The following is a 22880-nucleotide window of genomic DNA, read 5'->3' on the forward strand; positions in this document are numbered from 1 at the left end:
AATGGGTGGCAGTCCCTTGTGGGCCCTTTAAAAACTTGTGTTTGCAGGGCTGGGGATTTAGCTCAGTGGTTCCACCACCTGCCTCAAAAGCACAAGGTCCGGAGTTCGATCCCTGGTACCAAAAAACAAACAGCAGGCAGATGTGGTGGTGCAGACCTATAATCCCAACACTTTGAGAGACTGAGGCACAAGAATTGTACATTTAAGCATTTAGGCAACTCAGCAACTTAGTAAGCATCTCCAAGGGAGGCTCTGGGTAAGTGCAGCTTAGTGTAAAGGCCTTAGGTAACCCCAGCCCCCAGTAACCCCTCCCTGCAAATGTATGATTTGCTGTTGTTTTTCCTCTAGATTTGTAGGAGCAGAGCTGATCTTCCATGGCCAGGGAGTGAAATGTCCTGGGCTGTTCCCTAGGGACCCTGCAGGTTCTTTTGAGCCACCAGGATTAGAAAGGAACTGTCACTTTTTTTTTTTTTTTTTTCCATTCTTAGAGAAGCCAGCAGCTTGACACTGGTGACATCGAAAACCTGTGCAATCAGTCTAAGCCTGAGTTTGAGACTGGTGGTCAAGGGCTGTATGGGTTGTATGTGGGAGAGGCCTGACTGCTTTCTCCAGGGAATTCTGCCCCTGAGTTTTATAGCTGGAGTTATATGCAGAAGGTAACATTTTCACCCTACAAGATAAGAGGTGTCAGGGACTTTCCAGGACTGAGAAACAAGTCTGATGAGATTCGGACGAGAGCCCTGCATTCCCTGCTTCTGCTTCAGCCTCCCTCAGCAGTGAGGGGGGCACAGTTTGCCTCTGCACCAATGTCAGGCACCTTCCAGAGTCAGCCCTACCCTTGCAGGAAGGAAAGGGATCCTGCGGTGAGTGCCGGCCCACCCGGTGCTGGGTGATTAATCAGATTCAGAAAGCAGCGCTTTCCATGCTCTCAATTTCGGCTTTGGAGAACTGCACCATTTTCCAGCGGCTTCTCTGTGCTTTGATGCTTCAGAGGTGGTCACTTGCCTTAGAGCTGTGTGGGCTGCAGAGGAGAGCCTGGCCCCGTGCACTAGAGGGCTCATTTTCCTGACTCCAGAATCTCCTCCCCTCACAAAGGACCTCAGGCCAGCGGTTCCTCATGCTCTCCTTGCACCCGTCCAGACTCAGAATCCCTCACATGTCTGGGCCTCACAGAGCCCTCTCAGTGCAACCGTGCCCAGCTGATGTGTCCTGCCAGTGTCACAGCTTAGCCAGCCAGATCAACATGCAGGACTCTGGGGCCATTTTTGCACTTTCTGTACGAGGTAAACCACTCGGGAACTGAAAGCTACAGAAGAAGTAGACGTTTAGTTGGCAGAAAGAAATGCTACCGCCTCTCTCTGTCTCCCTGACGGGTGGCTTTGTTGTTTTCAGTTGGGGTCAACTTGTTCTATTTCTGCATCATCATTTACCTATATGGGGACCTGGCCATCTATGCCGCAGCTGTGCCCTTCTCCCTCATGCAGGTGACCTGGTGAGTGTCCCCATCAGCCCACTGAGTCTCCCCAGCCAGCAGGGGCAGTGGCCGTCAGAGAAGCTCGGGGCCGAGCAGGTCCATGGCACTGGAGAAGGATAGATCCCCGAGGCCCTCCACCATGGTGCCATAGCCAGCTCTGCCCTCTGTCCCCTCCCTGGCCCTTTGGGAAGATGGCACGGATGCCCCCAAGGGCCCCTGAGTCACTGGGGACAAGTGGGGCGCACGCTGAAAGATGGTTTACGCAGAGTCAGACTGTGGAGAGGGGCAGTGTCTGTCTCCTCGCAAAACCACGGTGGGTATTTCAAACCAAACCTGAGCCTGGTGGTATTCTCCCAGCAGTGCCTCTGGCAATGACTCCTGCGGTGTGGAAGCAGACACCAAGTACAACGACACTGACCGGTGCTGGGGTCCCCTGCGCCGAGTGGACACCTACCGCATCTACCTGGTGAGTGTCCTGGGTGGCCGAGGGCTCTGAACCACCCACACATCCCCATACGGTGGCTGAAGCGTAGGGCCTTGGCTTCAGCATAAATAAGATGGATCATGTCACTGAGACTCCAGCCCCAGAGTGTCCAGAGGACCAGGCCTCAAGTTAGACGTGGTTTGGAGTTGGTGTCCAGGTCCTTGCCAGCTCCGGGGCCGTGAACTCTCGCAGACTTAGCTCAGGGTTTGAGGGGTGCTCTTTGCAAAGTCCTTTGAGAGTCCCAGATCTCACGCTTCAGGCTTTCCATGCTTTGATCTTACTCTGCACCAGCCCAGAGTAGCCCAGGCAGAAGCTGGGTCTCCTGACCGATCCGTCTCAGGGTTCACCCTGACCACAGTCAGGCTCTGCAGACAGGGAATGCTCAGCGCAGCCATCCCCCTGCCTGCCTGCCTCCCAGTGGACAGGGGAGGAAGATGAATCTCCAGGCTCCTTGATTGCTTCAGGCCATGGTGCAGGGAGGTGGGGACTGAACGATGTGCCAGTCAGGCCTCTGGTAATAAGACACGGACCAGAGGCAGCTATTTATCTCTGCCTGCTTCGTGGGTGGGGCTCACAAATGTTTCCCTTCAGCTTTTGCAGCATCTGTTAATATTCTCTGCTTTGGTTCTCCTCAGCCCTGATTCAGGTGTGCTAGGTGACCAGTTTGCCATGTGCACACTTAGCGATTTAAGGGGAAGGCAGGGACTGGGAGAGAGGCCAACCTTTCAGGCAGTAGCCTCCTTACTCTGTCATCCCAGTCCTGGCAGAGACCTCCACAGGCCCTGTCGGCTTTGTTTGTTAACCCCAAGGGCTGCTGGACGATTTTTTTGTGCGCGCCTGATCCGGATTCACAGCCCTATGAAAGAAGCCCTGTGGCATAGACCCCAGGAACCATGTCTTAGCTGCATCGTAGGAGCAGTTGGCCAGTGATCTGTGTTTCCCTCTTGCACATCCAGCCACAGCTGAGAATTTGTCTTGTCCTAGAACTGGGTCTCTGACCCTCCCGTGGCAGGTCTGGTGGGAATGTGGCACAGCTCAGACTGTCCGGTACCCTGCTCCACCTCCCCAGCCTTCAGGGTGGCACAGGAACCAGCATGGCAGCCCGGAGAGCAGAGGGGCTGAGGCCTTGTTGACCTCTTAGCATTTCAACACACTGTGATTGATGAAATTAGCCAATGTATCCGTAAGTGTATCTGTAAATGTAAGGCCCTCCCAGGTCTCTCCTCCCCTTCATTACAGGCAGGGACAGGAGAGGGAGGGAGGAATCTGAGAGGCTCCAGAGAGGAGCAACAGCAGCCGAGCCACTCAGGGGTCTTTGTGGGGAGACCAGGGGGTCTGCAGCCCCTGCCTGGCATGCTCCCCTGCCCGGCACGCTCCCCTGCCCGCCAGCAGAATGGAGACTGAGCACTGCAAGTATCAGCTGCTGTCATTCGCTTGGTAAATTATTCAGAAGCATTATTATTGCCTTGTTAAATTGTGCCTTCACTTATTCCTATAAACCTTCCTCATGATGGAAGCCTCCCTCCCCCAGTCTCAATAATTCTGACCAAACAGGAGGAAGCCCTCAGGAAGGCAGACGGGCATTAATTACTGCCTTCACCTCCCAGATATTGCACGTATAACTCATGCAGCTAATTGTTTTAGTGCCTGTGAACGCTCCAGACCTGGAGGGATCTGGAGCTACAGAAAAGGAGCAAGAAGGCTAGCAGCCTCTCGGGAGGCTGCCCTCCGAGCCGTTACTCCCCTCACCCCGTTGCTGCCCTCACTCCTTTCCACTGCAGGGCTTCTGTCTGCCAGGGCCTTTGGCTTGGTCTGGTCTCCCCTTGCTGTTCTGAGGGACTCAAGTTAGATGGACCTAAGCATGATTTCTAAAGTGGCTTTACAGTTTCGCACATGGCTTCCAGGTGGGTCTTTGGTTTTGCAGAACAGCAGAGCCTCCCGACCCCAAATGCGGAGGCTTGTGTCTCTCTGAAGCGCCACCCTCCTTTAGTGACTTGGAGGGGCAAGGCTGAGGGTTTCCTTCCTCAGACTGGAGCCTGCTTGCAGCTGTGGTCCCCTCCTGAGTCCAGGGAGCTGGATTCCAGCAAGTGGCCTCTTCAGATCCCCAGAGGGGCGCCTTTCTCCTTGCCCCTGGCACCCATCCCTTGTAGAAACTCCACGGTGCCCCTCACCACCAGTGGTGTCTGATTTTGCCAGCGGCCAGGCACTAACCAAACGTTCCAGGCACAGAGCAGGACACAGGTGGGGTGGGTTTCAGGACATTCCCACCCACGTACAGATCATCTCTTTTTCGCCAATGGATTATGCCCCTACCCAGCCTGCATTTTTAGACAGTCCTAGTAATAACCACTTCATTGCTATTCTGTCACAGTATGCTCTGCAGAATAAAGATACCGGCTTTTATATTGTGGCTTAATTTTCAGAAAGTCCTCAGAAGCCATCTCTTCTGTTTCTTCTCAGGAAAGCTCCTGAGAAGCTCACACAGAATAAGAATATCTGAGATATGAACTATCTCTGAGGCTGGCCTGTGTATAGCATTATGATCCCGTCTAGGAAGTGAGCTCTCTGCACCAGCAGCTACCATTTGGCTCCCAGTGCCCTTGACCTTACCGAATGGAAAATTCCTCCTCCTGGCCCCACGTCCTCGTCCACAACCCCTGAGCACAATCCTGTGACTCCCAGCGCAGCTGACATGAGTCAGTTCCTCCTTCCTGTGGTAGCCACAGAGCAGGGTGCTGTGGGCAGAGGCTTCCCTGAATCATTTGCTTCGCGTGCGCTCTCAGGTGTCCCCACAGCTGGAACCAGCAGTGACGGCCCTGCGATTAGGGCCCATGAGGGTTATCAGGATCCGCTTTCCGGTGACCTCACGTTCCAACTGACCTCACGTTCCTGGCTCCCACCCACCCCACCCACTCCATCCCCACCCTGCTCCTTTGAAGAATGAAACGAGAGCCCCAGCTCTTTCAAACAGGTATCGATGCCTCTAGGCCGAGGAGGCGCGTCTTGGGATCCTTTCCACAAAGCTTCTCTTGCTTTGCTAGGGACTGAGTCAGAATTTGGCATTTCATTCCTTCCTGGACTACAGGAGCCGGGGACCCCTGGTGAGGTGGCGGTGGGTGCTGCTGTCCTGGGGTCCGGGCACCGCCTGGCTCTCTTACTACCTTTCCTCATTCCCATAGCACCTCCCCGCCCATCATTCCATCCCTGTGCAGAAAGATCCTTCCCTCCTCCCTCAGGGTGTAGGAGGGAAGCCTTGAGGGGACGGGGACTCCCTGAGTGCTGAAAGCTTTTCACTGTTCAGAAATGTGGTCAGCACCCACCACTTACAGGTGAGCAGCTGCCTGGGTCACCAGCCCAACAGAGTGCAGACGGCAGAGCTGAGCTTATCCTGGCTGGAGACCCGGCCACAAACTAACCATGTTGAGCAGGGGACCCCTCGTCGGCTACCTTGGAATAGAACAAGTTCACCCCGTTTGCTCTCCTGCCTTGGACTCAGGAGTTGGAGCACAGGTGACTCTAAAGAGAGATGCAATCTGCAGGTGGCCGGCGGGCAAGCTCTCATTCTCGGTCCTGCACTCCTGTCACACAGCCCCGTTCAGAGCCACTTCCTGGTGGTGTCGGTTGCCCCAAGGTTCAGGCCCTGTGGTCTCGCTCCATCAAGAGACCGTGCTTCGCGATTCCCCCTTGGCTTCTTCAACTCTGTGACACTGGCCTTGGTCCTTCTGCCACCCTTCAAGGGCATGCAGCCTCCTTCATGAACTGAACAGCAGCTTCTTTCTAAGGGGAAAGCACCCTCTTGGTGAGCGGGTGTGGGAAGGGAGAGCCGTGCCCAGTCGGGATCCAAACACACCGCCCACCTCAGTTCCTCACATGTCGTCGCAGCTCACCAGGAACTTGCTCGTTTCTGGTCTAGGTCTCCCAGCCACATGGCACAGCGCGGCATCATCTCAGTTCACAGCAGGGAAGACAGACTCAGATGGCAGCTTCCCCGTGGCCCCAGCTCTTTGGGCTCTCAGCCCGGCTTGCCTAACACCCAGGTCCGCTCACTCCACTTGTAGGGTGGCCCCGGCAGTGGCACACAGTTGTTGGGTGAGGGGCACCCGTCCGTCCACCCTGGGAGCCTGGCCTTGGCAGGGGGTTGAGGTGACACCGCCCCGGTGTGTGTCCAGCGAGTGATCTGAGCTCGGGCAGCCCACCCTCCGACTGCCATGTCTCATCGCCCCTTACTCCCAGTAGCCAAGTGGACTTTTCCTCTCGCTCAGGTGGGGTTGGCATTGAGTGTTCTTCTCAAGGACATTTCCTTCCTCCGCCTTGGTCTCTGTACTTTCAGCCCCAGCCATTGTGCCCCGGGGCTGTGGCATCGTCTAATAAGTGGGTCACCGCTGCCATCACTTGAATATTTATTCTCGCCTCGTCTGGGACAGGAGGTGGCCTAGAGCCCTTCAAGACCAGTGAAGAGGGAAAATAAGGGGGAGCAACAAGTCTAGGGAGCAGCAGAGACCACAGGATGTGGGGGACCGCAAGATCATGTGTCACACACCCAGGTGGTTTGCTCCAGGGTCGGTGCCCCCAGAGCACAGCCCTGGGAGAAGACAGACGCCCGCCACCAGATATGTGCAGGTCCAGACCCTGGATGGCAGTGGGGCGTGGCAAAGCAGGAAAGGGGTACCCTCGGAAGGACTCGGAGTTATGGGTGAGCCTGCTGGAGACAGAGCGGGACCCTCCACCTGGAGATCAGGCGGTCTGCCGAGCGCTTCCCCTCCTGTCTGACCCCCATGAGTTAGGACTGAGTCCGGCTCCCAGCCAGAACAAGTCAGGAGGGCGTCCTGGTGCCTGGGTGGGGAGGGTGTTACAGGATCTGGGCCATGTGAGTGACACCTTAAAAGTTGGTGACTTTGGGGACTCACTGCCAGGGATGCCCATCTTCTATCCTTTTCTTCTTCCCAGCATGCCCCTGAGGGCTCTGGAAAGTCGGGTGTGTTGTGCTGTTCACCCCAGGAACCCCAGTTAGGGTGCCTGTCACAGCCAGTGTCCCCCCTGGTGCAGAGAGTGGAGTGGTTCCGACCCAGCTGAGCTGGGCCATTCCTGAGAGGGGGTGGAGGGCAGAAGTGTCATCGTGTACCCCTCAACTTCTGGGGGGATGCATGTCCCTGAGTCCAGCTTGTCCCCAGAAGAATGAGTTTCTTCCCCATTCCAAGAAAGGTGGGTGCCCTCCACTCAGAGAGCGGCTGGGTCCTAATACTGAATACTCCCAGCCCCCAGCAGACTGATGGACAGACTTGGAAAGATCAGCCTGTCTCTTTCTTTTTCAAGGAAATCAATAACTCAGGGACAAGCCTGTGTTTTGCTTTTTCTTTTTCGTTTTTTCTCCCAGGGCTCCCAGAGTTGTCTGTGCGTCTCTTATGGGAGCAGCCTCTTGTTTGCTTACCTTCCCCTCCACCCCCATCCCTCTCTAAATGAAATTCAGGCTACCTGTTTCCTGCTCCGACACTGTGGCTTGTCTTGCCAACCCTTCCCAGGGACCCCATGAGCCCCACCACACTGTTGTCTGTCTTTCTGTCTCTCTCTCTGTCTCTCCCTCTTTCTCTCCCTTTCTCCCTCTCTTCCTCTCTCTCTCTCTCTCTTTCTCTCTCTCACACACATACACACACACCCACACACACATTCAACTGTGGCTTGTCTTGCCAACCCTTCCCAGGGACCCCATGAGCCCCACCACACTGTTGTCTGTCTTTCTGTCTCTCTCTCTGTCTCTCCCTCTTTCTCTCCCTTTCTCCCTCTCTTCCTCTCTCTCTCTCTCTCTTTCTCTCTCTCACACACATACACACACACACCCACACACACATTCACACTGCAGCCTCCAGTCCTCCTCTTACCTGTCCAACTGCTGCCCAGCAGTGCCCCAGACCCTTCCCTTCCCTTTCTGAGGGCTCCGAGGTGACCCTTCCCTTGGTGTTTGGCCCGGGCCTCTTCCCGCTCAGTGAGAGAACCGTTTTTATTTTTAATGATATTCTCAGGGACATGGGTCCTGTCACCTGGCATTAAGCCCACCATCCATCATACCCCACGCCCTGCCTCTGCCATGGCCAGTACCTGATGTGCAACATTAGAGGACAGTGCTTAAGCCCAGCGCTGCGACCTCCATGGTCTCCGTAAAGAGGTCGGTTCTGGGACTCAGGATCACAAGGCAGCAGTCTGTGGCGCTTTCTGGGCTTTCCTCCCTGCTCCCTCCCTCAGCCTCAGAAGCTACTGGGTAGGAAGGGGACTTGCATTCTAGCCACCAGGCCAGGTGAGCTGCTCAGACTCCACGCTCACCTGACCTGGTGTCTCGCCAGCCCTGTTAGCATGTCCCCCATGCACCGGCCCCTCCCCTACACCTGGGAAGGGACGGGCACAGCCTGGGAAATCCCGCACACCCAGAGCAAGCCAGTTCATTCTTGGGGAAACGCAGCATGACTTCGCTGGTTGCTCATCCTCTTCCTCACTTTGATTCCCCACCTCACCCAAGGAAGCAAATGGAGACAGAACAGCCATCTCATATGTCCTAACCTTTGCCACCCAGATACCCACAGCACTCATCCTTCCGAAACCCCATTATTTGAAAATTCAAATATGTGAAACAAACGCAGGGGATAATTATCGTCGCAGTGATTCCTTACTTCCCAGAAGGACTCACTGCAGGTCTCCCTTAAGTGCTTCATTTCACTGCAGCGTTTAAAATGTTATTCTATGAAAACTAAGCATTTATAAATAGAACCTCAGGAGCCCATCCCTTGTGTAAAAAGGGAGGCTTCCATGGATTCGTGTGCCTGAGTGCAGAAGCCCAAAGCCCAGTTCCAGTGCCAGAGAAACAGGCAGAGGCAGGGTTGGGGTGGGCATCGTGAGAGCCCACCTGAGAGCCGTAACGGAACATCCTCGGCCCACCCTGCACATGTGTCCCTGAACTGGGACAGCTTCCTGGAGCTGTAGCATCTACCCATGGCCTGCAGTCACACGCAGGGCCAGTTTGGTTGGGAAGCTTCCAAATAGGTCTCCGTGGGAAGTGCTCATCCCTGCTGGGAACCTTCTGCACCGTGCTCTTTCAGGACCATTTTTATACACACTTCACACTGATCCCTGTCAGACCCCGGGCTTGACGCACAAGGCCTCCTCGTTTGAGAGCAGCCCATTTGGGGATGAAAACCTGGTTGCCTTGCTTCCCACACCACCAGCCTGACCCCTGCCTCTGCCCCGTGTGTGTGTGTGTGTGTGTGTGTGTGTGTGTGTGTGTGCGCGCGCGCGCACCAGTCCACACATGTTGCCGGTTATTCGCCTCCAGAAATTGGGCCACAGACAGGTCCCCAAAACTCAGTATCCCAGGCCACACCATGCTCTGCGGTCCCCTCTGCTTCCAAAACTATTGCTAGGCAAAGAGCTAACATAGACTTTATATTCTTTAAGGAAATATCCTGGTGATTGGTTTCAGATCTCTCCTTCATGGGTTTGTTTCTCTTCTCTGTTTTTTTCTCTTTTCTTTTCCTTCCTTCCTTCCTTCCTTTCTTTTTCTTTCTTCCTCTCTCTCTCTCTTAAAAAAAAAATGCAGCTAAAACTACAGTCTCGAACCCAGCAACCTTCCTATACTCCTAGAGTAATGTGGTCCAGGACAAACTTCCAGTAGTCCTAAGTATTTGTTCTGAGTAGGATGAAAACTATATGCCAAACTCTTTTCCTGCTCCTCCTTCTCTGCTCCTTCTGTCCCACAGATTAGCCCATAGCACTCGGTGGTCCTGCTGCGTTTAGGGAGGCTGAACAGTGCTTTCGCTCTGCTACAGGGTGTATGTTTTAAGCAGAACCTGGTGTCTTTCTGAATAGCACCTCAGGGCCCTGGCAGTAATGTTTAATTATATAGAGCACTCGCTCTAAAGTAATAACCATGCTTTTTTGTGTAGCCAGTGTCCCAGCCAGTGCCACTGGTCCTGCACACTGTCTGGAAAGCCACATCTGTGTGCAGGGAAGACCTAGCTGTGCATACATCTGTAGTGTCCCCAGCCCTGAGGAAGCAGAACCCCAGAGGGTGTGCAGACAGCAGAAAGATGCGTGGGACACGGGGATGAAGGGCGTGAAGCAGAGCTAAACAATTATGGTGCATATTAATAAGGCCATGTGATTAATTAGCATGAGCTCCGGAAGTCTTGTGGATTAGCTGAGAGAAGACCAAGGTACATCTTAATAAGCCTCCGAGTGCAGAGGGAGGTGTCGCCGAGCAATTGCTGTGTGCCAGTGTAAATCTAGAAGGACGAGTCACAAGCCACTGAGGGCGTGTTTAATTTGGCTGTGGCAAGAACTTCTTTAGCCAGGGATTGAGATGGTCCCTGGAGACCTCCGTGGGGCACAAGCAGGCACGGTCCGGTGTTGGACACCTACTGCTGCCGGTGGGTAGAAGGCCCATCTGGCCTGTGATGGTCACGCAGATCTGTCTCTTTCCCCTCTGCTGCAGGGTTGCTGTGCTCCACCTGAGGGGTAGGTAAACTGTTGAGGAACACTTCCCTCATCTCTGTGCCTGGTCCCTTCCGGCCTTCATTAAGCATACAGATTTCTGGGGCCTATACCAGGCCTGATGTAGCAAACTGTAAGGCTAGGAGGCCCAAGAACCTGCTTCACAGTGGTAATGGTCTTGCACCCAGTCCCCCAGGGAGAGACCGCTGTGGTCTTCCTGATAGAACCGCTTCCCGAGGCAGCACTGTGGAGCCAGCAGTCAGGGACTTCCAGGGAAAAGGAGGTGGCCAGGCCATCCACAGTTCCCCAGGCTGGTGCCATTGGTGATGCTGGCAGGTGCTCCTGAGCAGACCGGAGGCGGCAGTACCCATCCCCACGCAGGCTTTTTCAGTCTCTGTCCTCAGAAGAAAGGGGGCACTGCAGTATTTGCTTGCCAGTGACTTCTCTGTCACCTGAGCCCACAGGTACCTCCTGTGTCTACCAGATGGTGCTCTTGGCTTCCCCATAGCTTCCTCTGAATCCGCCGCCTGTGGGTTGCAGACCACCAGGGAGGGAGGGAGCTAGGGGTTGTTAGTGTGATCTGTTATACCCAGTTGAACAGAGCTCATTTATCAGCCAGCTTGATGTGCCATCTCCCCTCCTTCCCCGCCTCCAAGGTTACTCAGTTCCCCATTTATTTCGAGGTCAGACGTCAGCAGGGAAGAGGTGGAGCCAGCCTGCCCTGTGCGCTCCTCTGCAGGGCTCCTGCGCTCTGGGCACCTGACTTCCCTCCCTGCCTCCCTCCAGCTCCAGCGAGGAACCTTCCCACCTCCATCACTCTTCCTGCTCAAGGAGCATGGAATGAGGAAGGGCAGAAGCCAAGAGCCTCTCCAGTGATCACCTGACGCCTCTCATGGAGCATAGCACCAACGCCAGGCAGGTGAAGCAGCAGAGCCCTGATGTCCCAGGGCATAGGAGCAAGTGCCAGTCTCCAGGCCCAGGGGCAGGGGGGCGGTCCCGCTGTCAGGCCCAAGGGCACCTGTGCTGCTCACCATCCCCTGGCCCTGAGCAGGTTCATCCCTGACAGTTGGGTGCTAGGGCTGTGAGCCTTTTCTCCAGGGAGCTCAGGACTGGATTAGTGGTCCAGAGGGTTCCCATCCCTCCATCACTTACAAAGCAGCCCACCTCTTCCTCTGGAGTCCTCTTGTTCTTGGGACCTGTGAGGATCAAGATGTCCTCTAGCCCAGCCCCTGCAGTGGTTCCCCAGCCCACAGCGGGCCCAAGCAGACATGACCCACTTTCTCATGTGGGTGAGATCACATCCTCTCGCCTTGATCTACAGTGTGAATGAACAAGGCTAAGAGCTGCTTCTGTAGAAGGTCCCCGGTAGCTAAGTAGCTAAAGAGTGAGATCATTAACCCAAGCCTGTGGTGCTGAAGAAGTTTGGTCTTTGCACCTGTTACCATGGCCCAGGATAGCCAGGAAGAGCGGGGCTGTTTCTTCTGGAGCTCCCAAACTCTGAACCCTTCAGGAAGCCCCACCTCCCCATATCCTGGTTTCTGCTGGTCATAGTGGGTCTTCTGGAGCCTGTACTGGGCAGTGTATACACACTGAACTACCTTTTACCAGGCTCCTGGGAGCACCCGAGCCAGTATTTTCACTCCTCTGTCCTGCAGGACTGGGATGAGTATCCTTGCCTCCTCCGCATGCTCAGCCCACACAACTAAAATCCCTTGTACTTTAATCCTGGGATCAAATCCAGGGCCTTACAGGCTAGGCACGTGCTCTACTGCTGAGCCCTAAAGTCACAGAGAGCAGTTCTGCTGGGTCCTGGGACATAAGCCCAGCCATCTTGCAGCGTGAACATTGCCCCAGGTCGTGAAGATGGTCTCTTCCTGTCATTCCAGTCGTTCAAACCAGTCTTCAGGTAAATCTGACTGCCATTGCCCTGCTTGAAGCCCCTTAGACTCATCTCTCTGTGAGGGTGTCTGCCCCAGGCTACTTCGGCAGCCCTCCCTCTTCCACTGCCCACCCTCACTGCCTTGGGTCTTCCACCTTCACAGCCCCTGGCCTTTAGTGTGCCTTGGCCTCCCTTCATCCCGCCACCCCCTGTCCAAGTCTTCCTGTTCTGTCTTCTCACCTGAACTTGCAGGATCTGGATTCCATCTCTCTTCATTATACTTATGAAGAGCCAGGCAACCTTTATAAACCCTGATGGCTTATAATCATTAAGCAAATGACTTTGTGGGTTTTCTACAATATTTATCTTTTCCCCAAAACCACAAGAGTTGCAGCTCTGGCATCAAATACTTGGAACTCTGCCCATTAGCAGGCACCATCTGGCTATTCAGCTGAGAAAGAGACCTCACAGGCTGGTGTGTCCTCCAGTGACAGAGTAAGAGAAGCAGTGGCCATGTAAGCGTAGGGCCATCAGACCAGACCAGCCCTGTCCTCCTACCTCAAGGGGGCCACAGAGGGGACAGTGGAAGAGGCATGGTCATGGGACACAGTTAAGTGTTCTAAAGAGGAGAGGGCTTTGGATAGAGATGACGTGAGCTCTAAACTCCTTGGTATCTAAGTGGTTGAGAGACTTTGAACAAAGTATTGTATTCCTCTCAATCAGTCACAGTTTTCTAAAGTCAGTTCACAGGATGTCGGGATTCAGGAACGGTCTTACCTGTCCCTGCCCTCTGCTGATTCCCTGAACCCTTCCTGCTCCTCATGGCCAAACTCCTCTGAAGTGTGGGATGTCAGCCCCACCGGGAGTCTCAGGGAGCCGGGATAGCTTGGGAGAGCGTGATGTAGAGAAGAGGAGTCAGCAGAGCTCTCCCTCCCTGCCAACGGCACGGCCTCAGAGTGTAGCCCCAAACCATCTTCCAGCTGGAGGTTTGGGGATGGGAGTCATATAGGCAACACCTGTACCAGGAGTGGGACTTGGCCTGATTCCAAAGGCAGTGGGCGCAAAGGAGATGGTGACTTCGTGGTCAGGTCAGCTGCCCTGGGGCGATAGCTCGTGTCCTGAGCAGCTATAGGCTCCTGTTGGCAGGTACGTGTGTGGAGTTTCTAGGCAGATCGCTCTCCTGGGCTTTAGGAGCCCTCTGTGTAAATGACCCTGGGCCCCTGCCAGGCAGCTCCTCTGCCATTCCACTTGATAGAGAAGTTTGGGGTGAGTTTTCCTCTTTCTCTGTTCTTTTTTCCCATGGAAGGGTGAGGGAAATAGTTGGTGAGTTTTTTGTTTTGTTTTGTTTTTTTGCCTCCCAGAGTACCCATAAAGACAGGCCACAAACCCCAGACCTCTAACTAGGAAGTCCAGGGCCTCATCTGAGTGTGACAAGGGTGTGTTCCTAGAAGCTAGTTCAGGAAAGGAAGTAAGTTCAAGGGTTCTTTCTTCTTCTTCTTCTTCTTCTTCTTCTTCTTCTTCTTCTTCCCAGGGATTGAACTCAGGGCCTTGTGCTTGTGAGGCAGTCATGGCGTTCATCCTCTCCATGCGCCGTTCAGAGTGGGGCTAAACGGTTGTGCAGTAGACATGCTTTTCCCTTGAAGAATGTGGTGAGATAGGAGCAAGATTTCTAGACTTTGAGTGCTCAAGAAGCGCATACTTCTTTAAACGAGCCTACATATCAGCTGTTGGGTTTTATTGTCTGAATCTTTCAGTCTCTGATTCTGTTCATCAGAAATCTCCCTGGTACCTTCTAAGCGTGGAGTTGGGGAGGGTGGGCTGGAAGCAGGGACTCTGAGACTCAATAGCCCCCTTCAAGCAGCACTAGGTGTCAGGCAGACAGTAGTCACTGCTGTACAGAGGGTCAGTGTGCTGAAAGAGGGACCCCCGCCTCCATCTGTCCCCATTACTTTCTGTACCAGGTAAATAGAACTTGACAATTGGCAGGGGAAAGCTTAGCGGCATCTCCCTCATGGTTGGGTTGGTATCTGTAGCCTGACAGCCTGTCTTGGCGCAAGTTCCCTCTCACACGACCAGGCTTCTCCAATTCTCTGGGCGAGTGTCACTCACCGCATGGGGCTTCAGGCGGGACACTGCTCTTCTCTTGCCTTGGAAAGGGAGTTTCTGAAAATGGTCTTCTGTGAATCGACAGTCAGACACCCTCTGTGTGGCATGTGAGTCCTCTGGCCCGCATTTTGGATACAAAGGATTCAGTCTCATGGGGTGTCTGGGTAAATAAGGTTGAGTCCAATGATAATGGTTCTCGAGTTGGTACACCCACCTTGGACACAGTTTCTGAGGCAGCCTTGTTCTCTTGGTCTGGCTGTCATCTTCTGCATGCTGTTCAGTCAGGAAGACCCTGAACTCTGCTAAAAAGTGTCTGGACTATTGCTGAACTTGGGTGGAGGTAATGGGTATCAAATAAAAATAGTATCAGAGCCAGGCCTAGTCAGACCCACCTGCAGTCCGAGCTACTCGGGAGGTTTAGGCAGAGAGAGCACTTGAGCCTACGAGTCTGAGGCCAATCTGGGCTGTGTAGCAAGATCACGTCCCTCAAAGGAGCGGGAGGATAGTATTCACTTATAATCCTTCGCATAGAGGTCTTGCTTGGCTTCAGTAGTGTGGTGTTCCCAGATGGATGGGCTGGGCTATCATTACCTGGTATGTGCTGATGCTTATTGGGGTCAGGCAGCCAAGGCTAGTATCTGCTGAATATCTGTCGTCTGTGTGCACATAATGTGCTTTGGGAAGGTGAATAACTCAACAGGTATCACAGTTAGAAGGGCATCAGGATGTAATCCACGCCCTGTCCATGTGACCCAAAGCTGTGACCCTTCCATCCCATGCTGCCTCTGAGCTCACCCCACACACACACACACACTTAGGAGGATGAATCCCCAGAAGCTGTAATTCAAGTTAGGAAAATTAAAACTCCCAAACCAAAATGTTCACAGCTACTTGAGAAATAAAAATAGAATCTTTGAACATTTCTTTACTGCACTTCAAGGACACATTGCAAGTTGTGGGCTCCCATTTAGTGATGGGTTTGTGCGGAGTCACCATTAACTCCAGTTAGCTCTCAACCCTTAGCACCCAGTGAAACCAGCCTTGTAGGCTGGGCATTCCTCCTTTTGATGTGGAACGCCCTCGGGGTCAGTCCAGGGCTCTCAGCTGTGTGGTTAGCATGGGGTCATCTCCGCCTGAACCTGCGCCCCTGGACCTCTTGAGCTCCAAGCTGGGGTGTTCTGTCATCTGCACCCCCAGATCCCATGCTTAGAGTAGCCCCGCTCAACCTTCCAACACTTGTTGCCTTACAAGAGGTGCCTTTGTCACCCCTGCTGAATTACAGAGAAATCCAAGTCACTCCCCCACCACAGCCCTAGAGCAAGAAGCTTGAGTGGGGCTGTTGGCCTGTGTTTTGCTGAGTTCTCAGCTTTTAGAAGCCCTGTTTCACTATTCTGTGGGCGCCAAAAACAACACTCACTTTTCAGCTCTCAATTGGAGAACTGCCCCCTGGTGAGGAAGCGGCCCGGCATCTGTTTCACTATTCTGTGGGCGCCAAAAACAAAACAACACTCACTTTTCAGCTCTCAATTGGAGAACTGCCCCCTGGTGAGGAAGCGGCCCGGCCCAGTTATTATTGTTCAGAGTGGCCTACAGGGCACAGCACACTCTCCCAGCTCCCGAGATGAGGAGATGGAGGACACCAGTAAGCACAGATTTGCCCTTCCTCCACCATCTGGCGTCTGGGACAGCCGCTGCCCTGGGGTGCAGGACTGGGCGGGACAGCGGGCCCCTGCCCCAGCTGGATCAACGGGGTGCTGCCTGTTCTGCCTCCCTCTCGGGTGCTTACCACTGTCACCCGTGGCAGAGGGTGACTGGTGCTTCCCACTCTGTTCCAGGGGGTGGCTTGGATGTTTCATTGCTCAGAAGGGTCTTAGGACGTTTGTCCTGCATTCCTGCATTGTGGCCAGCACTTCAGCATTGCGTTATATGTAATCTCTCCTGTCTTTCCCCCGAGAATGGGATTCCCCCTCTCTTCTTTTTTGAGAAAAGCAAGCAAGAACTATGTGTTGAATTCACTGCAGTTTAAGCTCACGTTAGAAGCTGCAGGTCCCTCCACCTCTGCTCAACAGTAGAGATGATGAAAGAGGCTTTGGGATTTTCCTTTTGTTTTGTGGGAAAAGAAATAATGGAATCTGTTATCTCCAGAGAGTAGGTAGGGAAAGAACTACCCGTTTGAAGACCTTTAGGCTCTTCTTTTCATTTTCTACTCAGATGTCACCTCTTCTGGGGGCCAAGCAGATTCACGGCATGGTCCCAGTCCTTGAGGAATTCCTTCCTTTGCCGGTACCTTCGTGGCAGTAGCCATGTGCCCCTCTCTCCTCATAACAAGTGAATATGACACGCCCCAGAGGGGATAAATTGAGAGCAATGCTGTTTTCCTTTGATTTGCTCATGTTGGTGGGTGTGGGTGTGTGTATTGCTGGGGACAGAATCCAGGGCCTAGTGCGGTGATAGTGAACCGTAGAGCTGTCACTGATACAAACAGCCACACCCCCAACCCTCTCCGCTGTTTTGGGAAGTATTTTCCACGGCAGAGTAAACTGTTTCAGGCAGAGCAGGAGTACTTTTGTGTGGCTGTGTGCTGTTTGCTCTGCCAGAGTACAGAGGAAGTCTGCGAGACTAGGGTTGCCCCTTCCCCCGCTCCAGGGTGACACCTTTCCCCCAGGTACTGCTGCCACCAAATCCAACACATTCTGCACATGTAGTTCTTGTTGGCCCATATGCATGTGTGCACGGAGCCCTCCCTGGGTGCTGGGACACAAGAGGGTACAGTCCTTGCCCTCACAGTACCTGTGCTGCGCTGGGGATGCACAGTCCTGAAAAAGGAGCGGCTCCCTGTTCTCTCCAACAGTGAAGCCTTGTGGCACTGCCTGTCTGCACGGTATTTCAGGCGAGAACCCCCAGGGAGAACAAAAATAACTGCAGAGGAGTTGGCCCTTGAGCAGGCCATCGAAGGCAGGGGCTAAGGAAAAGAAAAGGAGATTCTCTGCCAGGACGAGGAGCCCGGAGAGAAAAGCCATGAGAGTGGGAATTAGCTCTACAGGGACAGGAGGTGTCAGAGAGGATCAGCCTCCCTAACAGGACGGACGCACAGCGCTTGCTCTGCGAAGGGGCTGAGGTCTGGGGACACCTGTTCTGCTGCTTGTTTTTGCTCTGGTGCTGGACCTCTCCAGTACCTCTGCCTCCTCAGGAAGGGGATGGCGTCGTCACTGCGCTGGTCACTGTGTAGATGGGCATCCTGTGTGTGAGAGTTCTGTGGGTGCAAAACGACCTGTGGCCTTGTGTGGTGATGTTATCACAGGACAACTTTGACAGGGCAGTGATAAACAACAGCTAGGATGGCGGGGTTGAGAGTGGCAGAGGTGGAATCCAGGCAGGTGTGACACCCCAAGATTTTGCAGCCTCTTAAACTGTTAAATTGTTTAGTTTAAACTCTTAACCTTTAATTTTACTTTTAAACTCTTACACTGTTTAATTTGGTATTGGCACCAAATTTAAGCTTTCATTTCATTTTCCTGGCCAGCTAAATATGCAGAGAAATGTGGGGATAGGAAGTTAGGTGTCAGGCTGCTTTACTTTTCTGTTTTCGTGTCCACACTTGATCGCGGTTCCTTGTTGGGACAACTAAACAAAGGACACCACATGTTCCCGCTGCCGGGCACCTTTTGTATCCAGGTAGTAGGGTTGAGTTGAACTGGAGCCTTCCTCCTGTAAGTGTCCAGGATCAGGTCAGCAGGCCTGAGTTAAGAGTTCTAGATTTAAGGTTCTGCTGTTGGAAGTGGCACAGCAATTCTTTCTCCCACCCTGGAATCGAACAGCTGAGTCCAGACCACTCCAAGAGGAAAGTGGAGGCTTCGGTTAGCAACTGAGCCCCCAGTACCCCCAGCCACCCTCTCAAGCAGGTGTGAGCCTCAGTACTCCTGGGTCTCAGCAAAGCCAAATGCTGTCTGGAGCATCTGTGTGTTCAGCCCACCGCAGTCCCTTTCAGTCCCTGGTTCTGAAGACAGGGTGTCCCCTCTGTCTCCCATGGATAGAGGCTGAGTTGCAGATCAGGAGCTTTCTGGCCCCTCTTGTGTCCGGTAGTCTCAGTCCTGGCGGAAGCTGGAGAAATGTGGCTCCTGGCAGCTCCGTCCTCAGTGTGTGTGCAGAGTAGGCCTCCACTGGGGTGGGCTGGGGTGTGCTGCTGTTGGGATCCTTGTCCTGCTAGCTTCCCGACTTCTGGCCTTAGAGAGAAAATCCTGGGGTTGGTTCGTTTGTAGTTTGAGATAAAAATCTCCCCGTATGGTCCAGCTTCGCCTTGAATTCACTGTGTAGCCCATGCTGGCCTCAAACTTGCAGCCGTCCTCCTCCTTGGCCTCTGGAGTGCTCAGATTACAGGCATGTGCCACCACAGCTGCCTGAACTCTGGGATTTGAAGGCCCTCCATTTGTGGTAATTTGTTACAGCAGCCACAGAAACGTAACAGAGAGAATAAGGAAGGAATTGGAGATTCAGAGCCTGGCGAGCTGGAGACCCAAGGCCAAGTGCAAGTGCTACCTGCAGCACCTTGGGAACATAAGCTGGCATTGTCCATCAAGACTCCGGCAAGGCGGCCTCAGGGCCCTTGGTGCACAGCTAAACTCACTGGCCCAGGAAGAGAGAGGTTTGAGTGGCCCCATCTCATTTCCCAGGTCTGTCCCAGGCTTGACTCCCAGAGACTTGCTTGAAGATTTCATTAGAAATCAAAGAGGCGTTCTTTTTTTAACAAACACATTTGGCTGCAGCGACTGGTGTCCCTGCCTCCAGTAATGAGCTGGGTGACAAGAGTCCTTGAACAGAGACTGAATTTGAACTGATCAGTGGCATTTGGGGGTTGGAAAATTGCTCCAGAGCCGGCTAATTTATAATGTCATACGGGCTAGACTGGAAGACCCAAGAGGATAGGCTGTCTCTTGGCTTTTTATTTCATCTTTTTTAAGAAGGAAAAAGAAAACACAGTGCTACATTTGGCTGATGAGCATTCAGAGGTGGCCCTGCCCCCACCAGACCGTCAGAAGACTGGGTCTCGTCCTTCAGCCCAAGCCCCTTTCTTCCCAAAGCATTCAGTAGCCACCGCCACTCCTGTCTTTTGTCCTTTGTCACTCTGGTGCCCGCTTCCGCACTTGCTGGGTTCAGGCTCTAGCTAATTTGCAGAGGACACCTGTTCCGTAATTAGCCCCAGCCCTGGGTCTGCATCTTCATCTGGGCTCCCTCTGACGCATGAGCTCCCAGCCTGCGCGAGGCTGCTGTTTGGCCGTCTGTCTGCCGTCTGGGACGCCGTGGGGCCTTAGTGGAGTGGCGGTCTGTGCTCCTTGGTATGAAAGGAGCTGCCGACACTGTGGGTGTCACCGCTGTTGTTCAAATCTTCCAAAGGAGCCCTTCGCCCCTGGCCATCCCCTGGATGGGTCTGAGCACGCTAAGTGAGGCTGGACCCTTGTTCAGACTCCAGATTCCGGTTCCCTGTCTCTTGATCAGCACCTTTTAGAGGAGTGTGTGCCTGGCCTCTTACCCAGGAACGCCCTCAGCAGCCAGGACTCCCTCCCTGGGGCTTCTACACAGTGGGGTCTCCTTGTCCTGGGGTTTTGACAATTTGACAAGAGCACTGAGCTGGAGGAGGGTGGAGAGAGACCAGGCCTCTAACAAGCACCTCTGGAGGGCTGTACTTGATGGCTGCAGCTGCAGGAGTCTTTGCTGACCTTGGGGACAGTTCCGCTACTCCTGCCCTTCTTATGTCCTGGAACCCTCTAAAGACCAGCCATTACTGGGTTCCTCAGAGGGGATCTGACTCCTGCCAAAAGCATTAGGAAGAGCCCCCCCCAAGCTAGTTTTCAAATGGTCATGGGTCAAAGGTGAACCCCCCGGGCATAACAGGAGTCCAGTTTCCAGCAGGCCGCAGTTGTCTGAAAGAGTTGTGGTGAGTGACTTTGTATTTATCCTTCCACCTGACATCCACTTCTCCACCCTTCAGAAAAGAAATTCATCAGTGGAAAGTTCCCCTGAAGTGGTAATTTTCCTAAATGACTTACCGATGGTGCTGCATACAGACGGGCTGGGCCAGAGGTGGTGGTAGTTACTGCGAGCCTGTTAGTTACTGCGTCCCGGCTCTGCTCCCTGGGCCTGCAAGACCAGAGAGCGACCCCTGCTCTGCCTTTGCCTGTCACCCCAGCCTAAAGGAAACTCTTCTTCTTCCCCCTCTACTGAATGGAGGGGGTCTGGTTCCCAGGACCCCAGCAGAAAGCCTTCTCCAGAAATCTCCCGGCCCTGGTAGTCCCCAGGGCACCTTCACCCACCCCAGCTAATTAGAGCCTTTTCCTTAAGCGGCACTTGAGTCCTTCTGTCATTCCTCTCACAGTGATAATGGACTTGGATAAGAGGTCACAGCCTCTCCCACATCCTGCTCTCCTTGTGCTGGGGGCAGAGCGGGCTCACCCCCTTCTGCGGAGCCCAGCCTCCGCCGCCTGCCATCCTGCCTGTCACGGGACTGGCCCAGGGCTGGGCAACTGTGATGAATTCACCCCAAGCACAAGGCCAGAGCTGGTCTCCCCACCTTCAGGCTTTCTGTGCCTCCTGCCGCATCTCTGTGAGTGTCATTAGCATTAACGTGATAAAATGGCACAGTGTAAATGTTAATAAGGTCTGATGCCTCGTCTGCTTCTGAGCAGCAGATTGGAAATGGTACCATCGTCTTAACTCCAGCAAGCAGCTTTTAATTCCTCTGCTCCCTGAGCAACCAATTTGGCATGAAAAGCCTGCCCCCCACTCCTCTCCCCATTGCCTGTACCATATTCACCCTGATTTCTTCTGCACAAATGGTCCACAGTTCGCACAGACCAATTTTCCAAGACAGTTTTTGCTGCCATTTTTTTTTTAAGTAAACACTTCCCTGTTCTTTCCAGAGCAGCGAACTGAGGAGGACCAGGGTGCAGGCGTCCTTCTCCCTGCCTGACTCCCTGCCCCTCACCCAGGCCTCATCACTTCCAGTCTTTCTAGGTGTAGCGCTTTTCCTCTTAATCCAGGACGTGAGTCTCAGTGAGTCACCCCGGAAGCCCCTGGCTCTTGTTCTCTAGGCTTTCCCCTTGCATTTAAGCTGAAAATGTGGCTGATGAATGGCACCCTGATGAATGCTTCTCTCTGAGCCCTTCAGAAGGGGCACCCTCTCTCCACTGTCTTGCCAGAGCCCCGTGTGCCCTCCCCACCGTGTCCTTTCCTCCCAGTGGTGGTGAGGGCATGGCTGGTGTTATTTTTGGCTCCTCATCTTGTTGCCATTTTGTACCTGATCTGTACTCACAGCCAGTGCTGTGCTAGACCCAAAGGTCCTCTACCAGCACCCGCCAGAGAGCAGAGGGGATGGCGTCCCTCGCCTGATGCCTGGACCTTGCCCAGGAAGTGCAGTAGCATCCGGTCTGCAAGCGTGAACCGTGTCAGAGAGGCAGGGCTCTGGACCTCTGGCCAGGGGCGCGCTGGGGTTAGGGTTAGGGTGGGCAGCCGCCCCTGTGTTCTCTCACCACTGTGTTCCGCCCCCCAGGCTGTCTTCACGCTCCTCCTGGGACCGTTCACCTTCTTTGACGTCCAGAAGACCAAGTACCTGCAGATCCTGACCTCTTTGATGAGATGGATCGGTGAGTCTGAGAAATGTCTCTGTCCTCATCCTTCTGCCCTCGTCCTTTCCTCCACCTCCTCCGAGAGGCCGAGCAAGCTCCCAGTGAGGCTGACTGGGTATTGTTACCTTGGCCTGCCTGGGTCTCCAACCTTTCCAGAGGCAGGGACTGAGGCAAGGTCCCCTGCCTGCCCTTTGCTGGTGAGGAAGCTTAGCACCAAAGTGGCTTTGTCAAGGCCATGTTGCATAGAGGGAGCCGGGCTAGAATCTGTGGCCAGACTCCTTCATACACCCCACTAGGTCCCCACCAACCCACAGGGTGGCCCGGGTCGGGCGTGCACCCTGCAGGACACAGGAACAAGAGCGCTCTGCCTTCTTGTGGGCACATCATGCGGTGCAGCTGTGAAACCCAGTGGGCCGTGGCAACAGCCACTCACTGCCTCCCATCTGCAGCAGGTTCCCACTGACCAGTGCACACTGAGCAACAGCACCATCATCCTCGGCTGCAGTCCAGGTCTCTTCCCCTGAACTAGGTTGGTCGTAGGGAGCTGGTTCACTTCTAGCACTCCATCTCTCCAGCCACTTGAGGGAAGGAGCCAGCTGCTCAAGCGACTGGCCCGAGGAGGAGAGGGTGTGGGGTTCGTGCTTCTCCATCGCCCGGTGTACACACTGGGCATCTGTTGGACACTTACTTTATTATACCTAGAAGCAAAGAAGGCCAACTGGGTGTATATCTGTAGTCACAGCACTCAGACAGGAGGATTGCTTGAGCTTGAGTGTTCAGGGCCAGCCAGGGCGACATGGGGAGACCCCATGTCAAAAAAAAAAAAAAAAAAACCCGGGGAGG

At 54.0% G+C, this 22880-nt stretch overlaps 1 protein-coding gene across 2 annotated transcripts in view; it reads left to right on the forward strand.

The window, feature by feature from the left end:
* The window catches only part of Tmem104 (transmembrane protein 104), a 49266-nt gene that overhangs the window by 9722 nt on the left and 16664 nt on the right, over window positions 1-22880 (forward strand). Inside the window, exons 7-9 of one of the 2 annotated variants that reach the window (XM_010630741.3) lie at window positions 1393-1492; window positions 1835-1940; window positions 21962-22055. In XM_010630741.3, coding sequence (XP_010629043.1) covers window positions 1393-1492; window positions 1835-1940; window positions 21962-22055 — 300 coding nt within the window. Of the gene's footprint in view, window positions 1-1392; window positions 1493-1831; window positions 1941-21961; window positions 22056-22880 lie in introns of both variants that reach the window. The other variant, XM_010630740.3, reaches the window with a different exon arrangement.

This window comes from Fukomys damarensis, unplaced genomic scaffold (genome assembly GCF_012274545.1).
Source record: "Fukomys damarensis isolate Sample0158 unplaced genomic scaffold, DMR_v1.0_HiC HiC_scaffold_23, whole genome shotgun sequence".
NCBI classification, from domain to species: Eukaryota; Metazoa; Chordata; class Mammalia; order Rodentia; family Bathyergidae; genus Fukomys; species Fukomys damarensis.